The sequence below is a fragment of the Tetrao urogallus genome (genome assembly GCF_951394365.1).
Source record: "Tetrao urogallus genome assembly, chromosome: 20".
Classification (NCBI taxonomy): domain Eukaryota; kingdom Metazoa; phylum Chordata; class Aves; order Galliformes; family Phasianidae; genus Tetrao; species Tetrao urogallus.
In genome coordinates, this window is record NC_136833.1 from 1,076,803 (window position 1) to 1,085,959 (window position 9,157).

The following is a 9,157-nucleotide window of genomic DNA, read 5'->3' on the forward strand; positions in this document are numbered from 1 at the left end:
CCAAGAGCAACAGATGCAGCCCGAGGATGGGTTTCCCAACAGAGCCACCACCGATGGGGTGGGAGGTGGGAGTTGGAAGTGAGAAATTCTGATTTTAGGGTATTGGTGGCAGCTGGGAGCTCCCGGCACAGCTCAGCAACGTGTGGCTGCTGGCTGCCTTGGGAAAGGAACACAGGGACAGTTGAGTTCCTTGTTCTTAAGGGGGAGGGATGGGGAGCCATGAAGATGGGTTTTGGAGAAGCTTCTTGCAGTTTGCAGGGAGCAGAGTGGTTGTAGGTGTTGGGTGAGAGGACTGGCAGGCTGCAGGGGGGCAAAGGTGCTGGTGGTGTTGTGATGTGGGGAGCGGTGTGTGCAGGGCTGTGACACAGATGGATGCCACCTTTAGGTGAGATGCAGTGGTAGAGTGCAGTGCGGGTCTGGGGGTGCCCACATCCTGGCTGCAGAGCTTCCCCAGAGCAGCCTGGGAAGGCTGAGGGGAGCAGCCAAGCGTGGGGATGCTCAGGGTGGCTCTCCCAGCGCAGGTTTTGCCGCCCCAGTGGCTCTGCAGCCTCCCCCCTCGCAGCCCTCGAGCTGTCACCTGAGGGAAGGTGCGATGCGGGGTGGCAGGTGGGGACGAGGCAGCAAATGCCTCCTCGCTGGCGTGTGCAGCAGGGTGTGTAATCCGCTTACGGGGCGTGGAGCTGCACTGTAAATCCCCACTCACAGGTGGGATAGTCAGGGCCTTGTGGTGATGCTGCTGCTGGGACTCAGTGTGACAACCCGTGTGGCACCTCTGCGTTATGGGGTGCTGGGGGGTGGAGCATCACTCTCTACTGGACCCCTCTGCACCTACATCCCCGTGGTTCAGCTCTCCCCCTTTAGCCCCCCTGGTGCTTTGGGGCTTTTTAGCACTTTCCCAGCTAAGCCAGGCAAGTGAAGCGTGCCCAGTCCCGTGCCCAATGCATCTCGACATGCATCAAGGCAAATCAGCATCGGGCTGATGGGAGCAGACCCCAGCCCTGACAGCTTGGGCTTCTGCCCTGCAGGGGCCCTGTGAGCACTTGGGTTAACCCCTGAGGATGAGCTGGGCAGCAGAGAGGTGTTTTGCTGTGGATGGGGGTATTTGGGAAGGAGATGTTGCTTTTAGGATAGATGTTCTACTCAGCCTGAGGGGCGTACGGCAGTCAGGCAGCCCAGTTTTCTTCCCACCCACCCACTGCCTTGTCTGGTGATGCTTTATGACCCCTGCCACCCCCAGAGCTGCTCTCTTGCCTCACAGCTGGGCTCACTCTTCTCCCCATATCCCGGTGCCCCCCTGTGCCCCTTGTGCTGCTCCTGCACCCCTGCAGAGCTGTGTCTGGGTGCTGAGGGTGCTGGGTGCTCACGCAGGGTGGAGTTATGCTAATGTCCCTCCTGTCCCTCCCTGAGCCTGGGCGCAGCCTGTGCCACTCACAGCATCTCCCTGCCACGAGTGACAGCGGCTGGGCCATGGCCACCTGCCCCGAGCTGCAGCCTCTGCAGGAGGTATGGGGGGTAGAGGGGGCAGATGTGGGTGGGGGGCACAGTGGGAGCCTTCACCTGGCTGGTGGGAGCTGGGGAATGTGCTGCAGCTCTGTCTCCAAGACAGCCTTGCTTGGGGACACGCTTGCTGCAGGGTCCCCGAGGATGTGGTGCAGCCCCTAATAGAATGCTATTATAGGGCTCTGTGCTGGGCAGAGGACCCCCAAGGTCTGCTGGGAGAGTGGGGTAGTGGTTTTGGGAGTGGCTGGGGACAGAGGACATTGTCACCTGTCCCCGTGTGGTCCTCAGATGGGCAGCATGCCCTGAGCAAACTGATCAGGGTGAGGACACACTGAGTGCTGCTGACACGCTGAAGATGGGGGGGGGGAGAGGAGGGGTACTGCAGGGGCCATTCAGCCCTTTGAGGGGACACCGCTGTCACCATCCTGGTGGCAGTGGGGGTGCTGGGCAGTGCGGGGCAGCTGAGCATGCTGTGGCCCGGCAGCAGTGTGACCTCGTTTCCAGCCCAATAACTCAGCGTGCTTTGCCTCGCCTCCGGCAGGGACATAGGACAGGGGAGGGGGGAAGTGTGTTCCACGGTGGACTGTCACCTTGAGACCCCAAGATGCTGTCCTGCAGAGTGGGAGCTGCCCAAGGCCCTCCATGTCCCCTATTTGGGGCCACCTTGTAGGGCCAGGGATTCTATGGTGATGACCATGGGGAACCACGCACAAACTCCTGCCCCCTCTAAGGTTCTCCTCAGCTCCAGGGCTGTCACCTCTCATCTTTCTCGTCGCTGTCTTCCTCCCTCCCCAGTGCACCTTTCCCTCACAGCCACACATGGGGGTTCTGCCAGAAGACCCCAAGGAACGTGGGGGTGTCCAGGGCCCTCCCAGGGCCAGGGGGGACAGCCCCCACCCGTGTCCCCAGGAGTGCCAGGATCCGGCCGACCTCCCCATGCAGCAAGCTGTAAGCGCCCTCACCACCCTGCTGCATGGCACCGCGCTGTCCCCGCTCTGTCCCCACACCTGTCCCGGGGCTGGCACTCTTGTCCCTTTCTTTTGTCCCCAAGGTGTCCCTGCCTTGGGGTGCATGAGGCTGACAGCGGAGGTTTGGGGTTCTGATGTTGTGTTGATCTGGGGCTCCCACTTCGCAGAGCCGTCACAGCGCGGTGCCACCGTGGTGCCACCACGGCACGGCACTGCCGCCACAGCCGTCCCCTCTCTCCTCGTCCCTTCTCCCCCCCAGATCAAGCGCTTCCTGAAGGAGGACTCGGAAGAGGCTGAGCTCACCCAATTCCTCAGGGACTGCCCTCCTGCCGACAGCCCCCGCAAAGTGGAGCCCCCTGAGGGCCGGCGGGACTCTGGCCACCCCCTCTGTGGGAGGGCCCCCGGTGAGGAGCCTGCCGATGAGCACGACGTGCGGTCCTTCTCTCGCCCCCGACCTTTGGACACCCAGCAGCTCATCATGGCCCCCCCACCGCCCAGCCCCTCACGGCCGCGCAGCCCCTGGGGGCAGCTGGACCCCTACGATTCCTCTGAGGTGCGGTGGGCCCCTGGGGAGCAGGGGTGGTAGAGGGGATGGAGGAGTCACCGTGAGGTGTGCGCCCAACCCACGGGGTCCTACGGTACCGTGACCCCATGGGACCCCGTTGGGGTTGCCCAGGGGGGCACAGCCCCATGGTGAGCATGCTGTCCCATGTCCCCTCTACCTGTAGGATGACAAGGAGTACGTGGGCTTCGCCACGCTTCCCAACCAGGTCCATCGCAAGTCAGTGAAGAAGGGCTTTGACTTCACACTGATGGTGGCAGGTAGGAGACAGCATGGTGGCTGGAGTGGGGACAGTGACCTGAGTGTCCCCTCACCGCTCTCTGTCACTGCAGGGGAATCTGGGCTGGGCAAATCCACCCTCGTCAACAGCCTCTTCCTGACAGACATGTACAGGGACCGCAAGCTTCTCAACGCTGAAGGTAGGGCAGCAGGGAGGGGGCACGGATGGGTCTGGAGAACCATCTCCAGCTATGACCCTCGGAGCTGGCAGTTCCTCTCCACCCCAGCTGGGCTCCTCCGGTCCCCTACACCCATGTTTGTCACTTTTGGGCTTCCCCCAAAGGAGGAAGCAGGCGTGGGGCTCTGCCAAGGCAGTAGGGTCCTCTGGCATGGGTTTGTCTCAGAGCAGTGGCAGAACAAAGCCCGGCTTGTTGGGGCTCATAGGACACTGGGGACAGTCAGGTCCGGGGCGCAGTGCCACGTGGCCTGGTGAATTGAAATACGGTCCCTATCCCCGGGATCCAGCAGAGTTATTGGATTTCTGTTGGTTGCTAGGAGCTATTTGCAGCCTCGGTGAATGCATGCATGGCTACACACAATGGTAGCATCCTTGGGGACATGGAATGCGAGGACAGAGTGTGAGGGCCTCCCATTGGTGTTGTGTTTAAAAGCCAAGGACACAAAGCACCCATGATGTGCCTGGGTTTGGTGCCCATGGTGACCAGGTCACCATGGGGACACCGGTAGCCTGGTGGTGTCGCACGTCCCCAAGGGCTGGGAGACACTCAGGGGCTGTGATATCTCCTTGTGTCACTGCCGTCCCATCACGGGCATTGTGCTGAGTGCAGTGCCATTGTGGCTGTGAGCACATCCTGCTCATCCCCACCCCTTGCATGGAATGCCAGTGCCATCCCCGTGTCTCCCGTCCCTGCAGAGCGCATCACGCAGACGGTGGAGATCACCAAGCATGTGGTGGATATTGAGGAGAAGGGCGTCAAGCTGCGCCTGACCATTGTGGACACGCCGGGCTTCGGTGATGCTGTCAACAACACTGAGTGGTGCGACCCAGGGCACATCCTCAGCATGGGGAGGGGAATGGAACGTCCCCAAGGATGGGGATCTGGGGATGGGGATGTGTGTGCGGGCAGCCCCCGGTGGCTCGGTGATACTATGGCTTATGCTGTCCTTGGGACATGATACTGACCCTAGGAGGAGGCGTTGAGCCTGGAGATGGTGAGTTTGGGGCTGGGGAAGGGCCGTGGGGTGATCACCTCCCTCCCAGCCCGCTGTCCCCACAGCTGGAAGCCGGTGGCTGACTACATTGACCAGCAGTTCGAGCAGTACTTCCGCGATGAAAGTGGCCTCAATCGCAAGAACATCCAGGACAACCGCGTGCACTGCTGCATCTATTTCATCTCGCCCTTTGGCCACGGGTAGGGGTATCCCCATCCCCTGCCCACCTGGGTCTTGCAGCAGAAATGGGAGGGACGGGGAAGGGCTCGGGGCTCACGGGGCTTCCCGCAGCCTCCGGCCCCTGGATGTGGAGTTCATGCGGGCGCTGCACCAGCGCGTGAACATCGTGCCTGTGCTGGCCAAGGCTGACACCTTGACACCTGCCGAGGTGGAACGGATGAAGAATAAGGTGAGGTCCTGCCCCGGACTGTCCCCTCACCTCCTGCTCCTCTCGTCTGGTGGCTCTTGCAATCCCCTGCCTGGGCTTTGTGTGGAGCATTCTCTGTGTTCCCAGCAGTGACAGTCCCCAAGGACGTGTCTCTCTGCGAGTGGTGGGATGTCTGTGTCACCCAACTTGGGAGCAAGCATGCTGGGTGCATGAGGGACATGGGGTGTGTGGCCCTGTCCCTTCCTATGGAGCAGAGCCCTGCCACGCACTGGCTGTGTTCTTCCAGATCCGGGAGGAGATTGACCACTATGGGATCCGCATCTATCAGTTCCCTGAGTGCGACTCAGATGAGGATGAGGAGTTCAAGCTGCAGGACCAAGCACTGAAGGTGGGTTGGGTTCCTCCAGCACTGTGGAGAGGGGGCAGAGCCCCACAGAGTGGGGGTATCTTGTCCTGGAGGGGACCTGGGGCCAAGGAAGCCATGTCACATTCATGGATGCTGGACATCCCATGGAGATCTTGTCATCTCCACCTGCAACTTGGGGGGAAGGGATAGGATGAGGATGGAAACGGAGATGGGGATAGGGATGGGGATGGGGATAGGAAAACCCATGCTGTGATGCTGCCACCCCATAGACAGTGCTCCAGAGTATCAGTGCTGGATATGGACAGAGAAATGCAGGTGGAGGGTTGCGGGCTACAGCAGCAGTGCCAAGACCTGCTCTAATTCTATGACCATTCCCTTGCAGGAGAGCATCCCCTTTGCTGTCATCGGCAGCAACACGGTGGTGGAAGCCAAGGGACGGCGTGTCCGTGGGCGGCTCTACCCCTGGGGCATCGTGGAAGGTAACGTCACCGGGACGCGTCCCTGTGGAGATGGGGGCACCTCGTGCTCCTTCTCCACGATCTGGTCCCCATGCGGGTGCATTCGGGGTCCCCTGACCCCTGCTTTTCCCCCCACCCCCTCAGTGGAGAATCCGTCTCACTGTGACTTTGTGAAGCTGCGCACCATGCTGGTGAGGACCCACATGCAGGACCTGAAGGATGTGACGCGTGAGACGCACTACGAGAACTACCGCACGCAGTGCATCCAGAGCATGACCCGCATGGTGGTGAAGGAGAGGAACCGCAAGTACGGGCCTGGGAGCAGGGCTGGGCTGTGGGAGGGCTGGGGCAGCCCCTCCTCTCCTTGGCTTGTCCATGGGATGCCCTGTCACGGTGGGTGGCCTCGCCTTGGTGGCTGGAGGAGTGATGGGAACCCTGTGTTTATGGGCTTTGGGGGAGGAGCAGAGCAGGCAGCAGGTGCCAGGGCTCTGCCGTCATCGCCAGATTGATGGCGCTTGCACGCCCTTCAGCACCCCAAAATCTGGGTGCCCAATGGGCTAGCAGGGTGTGGGTGGGGACTCTGCGGGGGACCTCGTCCTTAGCTTTGGGCAGTCACTGGTGATGGCCATGGGTGCCCTAAGCTTGTCTCTCCATGTGCACTGGGAGAAGGAAGCAGCCCTCGGCGCTGCGGCTGTGCTGCTCCGACTGCTCCGCAGACTGAGCTGGGGACGGGCCCGTCCCCCTGCCACCACCGCTGCACCCCCTGCCCCTCTATAAAGTGCTTGCTGGTACCCAATGCTGTCTTGGTCCTTCTGTGCCTGGCAAGGGCTGTGCACAAAAGCACTGGGGGGGGGGTGCTCCTGGGCCGACCCTGCAGCCATCCACCCATTGCCCAGATTGGCAGCTGGTTGCCCTTGGTGCAGCACCGATGGGAGGATGCTGTGCCCTCGTACTGGGGACACCCAACTCATTTGGGCAAGGCAAGGACACCCTGTGCCACTGTCACCAAGCACCCACCTCCAGCAGGAAAGTGGCCCATGGGGACGGGTGCGCCAGGCACAGCACAACTTAGTCTCATCCTAAGGCACACAGAGCAAAGCGCCTCATCCTGGGGTGAAGCCAGCTCAGGGTGCAGCCACTGACTCCTTTAAGAAGAGTCCCTGGGGCAGGTCCCCTGGGCTGGTGACATTGCTCGGCCCGTGCCTGGTTCCATCCCCAGTGACCTTCCCAAAGTGACCCCCAATGGTGAGGGGCAGTGATAATGGGTGGTGGTTTCCCAAAGCAACTCAGGACGCAGTCAGAAGCCAGCCCTTGCCTGCGCACACCCACACCTACCCCAGTGCCTTGGGGCAGCCGTCCCCTGTGTCAGCTTCACTGAACCCATCACCGCTCCGCTTGTCGCTGGCGCATGGTGACACGCGTGACCACTGTGAGTGACAGTGATGTCCCCACCGCGTGTCATCCAATGGGGACCCTCCCCGTGCCCTTGTCATGGCAGAACCCATCGACTCAGCTCACTTCAGTCCTGCCCAAAAGGGTGGCCCGGGGGGGTGGGGGGATGCGCTGTGCTGCAATGCCTGTCCTCAGCGATGCTCTGGGAGAGCTGCACTGCCAGCAGCTGTGGGACACCAGGTTGACAGTGCTGTCCTCAGACGTTGCGTGGGGCTTGGAGGTGTTCGGTGAGCTGGGAGAGCTCGAGCCTGGGGGGGTGGGAGCATCCTCACCTCCTCTCTCTGCCCTGCAGCAAGCTGACACGGGAGAGCGGCACGGATTTCCCCATCCCTGTCATCCCCCGGTGCCGGATTCGGAGACGGAGAAGCTCATCCGAGAGAAGGATGAAGAGGTGAGCACTGAGCTTCCATTCCTCCCCCCCGCTGTCCCCTTGTGCTGCCCCCAGCCCCAGCATGGGACACCCTTTCTGCAATGCCCCACTCAAGGTGGGGAAGAATTTGAAGAAAATTGTTTGTTTTGCCCCAGAACACAACTCCTGGTGGTCCAGACTTGGCAGGCTTGATCAGGGGAGGTGACGTGGCCATGGGCAGCACACGGTGATGCCACCTTCCCTGTTGTCACCTCTTTGTTCCTTTCCAGCTGCGGCGGATGCAGGAGATGCTGCAGAAGATCCAGAAGCAGATGAAGGACTCCCACTAACCCCCTCCCCCAGCCCCTCCTCCTCCTCCTCCGGCCGTGCCCCACGCGGATCAGAAATGTTTACATCATGCTCCATCCCAGCCAAGCTCTGAGACTCGGTACCAACAACACCTCTCACCTTAAGCTGCTGCAGTGTCGCCTTATGGACTTGGGGATGGCGAGGGGATGGGGTGCACCTCCCAGGTTCCCCCAGACATTGTCCCAGTCCCTCCTGCAACCCCTGGGCTGGGCGCAGTGTTGTCCCCACGGCTTTGGCTCCCTCTGTGTCCCTCCTACCCCAGGTATCTTCAAGAGGCCACAACTGCCCTATTGCCCATGGTCTTGTCCCTGCCTGCTCATGCTGTGAAGGAAGACGGAAGGAGAGAACTGCTCCCAGTCTCACAAATTGGGGTCTGTACCACTCAAGATAGGGGTGGAAGGGAAATCTGATGACAGAAGTTCAGTGGCTCCTGGAGGCCACAGGTCATCCTTGGCCAGGGTCTCCCCTGCCAACAGAGGAGGTTCTGACGACCAACGGTGTCCAGCCCTGTGTCCTTGTCACATTCCCTGTCCCAACGGAGCATTGTCCCATGGGAGCATTGGATGGCTCAGGCTGGTGCACAAGGAACCCTGAGGAAACACCATCTCCCCCAAACACCATCCCTCCAACCCCAAATCACAGTGAGCAGAGACCTGACCCCACCTTGTTGGCCCTACAAAGCAATAATCACTGTCCCCCTGCTCAGCAAGAGCTTTGTCCCTGATGGCATTTCGGCTGCTTGCTTGTCCATCGTGACACTGTGTCCCCCCAGATGTCCCCATCCACGCTGCTTCCTGGCAGAGCACCCCAACTCCCCGCTTCCCTCAGGCAATGGGGAAAGAAGAAAGGGGACAGTGAGGCAGCACGGTGGCCCTGAGGGCTGGAGGCAGAGCTGGGGGCATGGGGACGTGTCCCCTCCCTGCCTGGGCCAACGTTTTTGGTATCCCCTGGGTGGGCTTGAGCCTCAGCCCCACAGTCCCCATGTCGTAGTTTGGATGGCTCAGGCTGGGTGGCGGTAGGGACAGTGCCAGCAGTGTCCCTGTGTCAGCCACAGCCTGAGGGGTCCCTGTGTCAGCTCGCCCATGAGCGGGGACCTGCAGGCTGGATGAGCACTTTCCTTTTTTATCTCGCTATTTTCTTACTGAAGAACCTACCTTTGCATGATGGCCATAGATGCGTTTATTAAGGTATACAAAGAATATAGGTTTATAAATTCGTATAGAGCTAGTGGAAATATTTTTAACCCCTCCACGAACGTTCTCAATAAATACAGCTGACCTGCCTTGTCTGCA

At 60.8% G+C, this 9,157-nt stretch overlaps 1 protein-coding gene across 1 annotated transcript; it reads left to right on the forward strand.

The window, feature by feature from the left end:
- Positions 1–1,467: 1,467 nt before the first annotated feature.
- SEPTIN4 (septin 4) lies at positions 1,468–7,846 on the forward strand (the record flags this gene model as incomplete). The annotated part of the gene is given in 13 exon segments (XM_079545260.1): positions 1,468–1,503; positions 2,728–3,021; positions 3,197–3,290; positions 3,363–3,449; positions 4,184–4,307; positions 4,548–4,682; positions 4,774–4,891; positions 5,157–5,258; positions 5,620–5,716; positions 5,840–6,002; positions 7,440–7,480; positions 7,483–7,538; positions 7,787–7,846. Coding segments are annotated over 13 exon segments (1,407 nt in total).
- Positions 7,847–9,157: the final 1,311 nt, after the last annotated feature.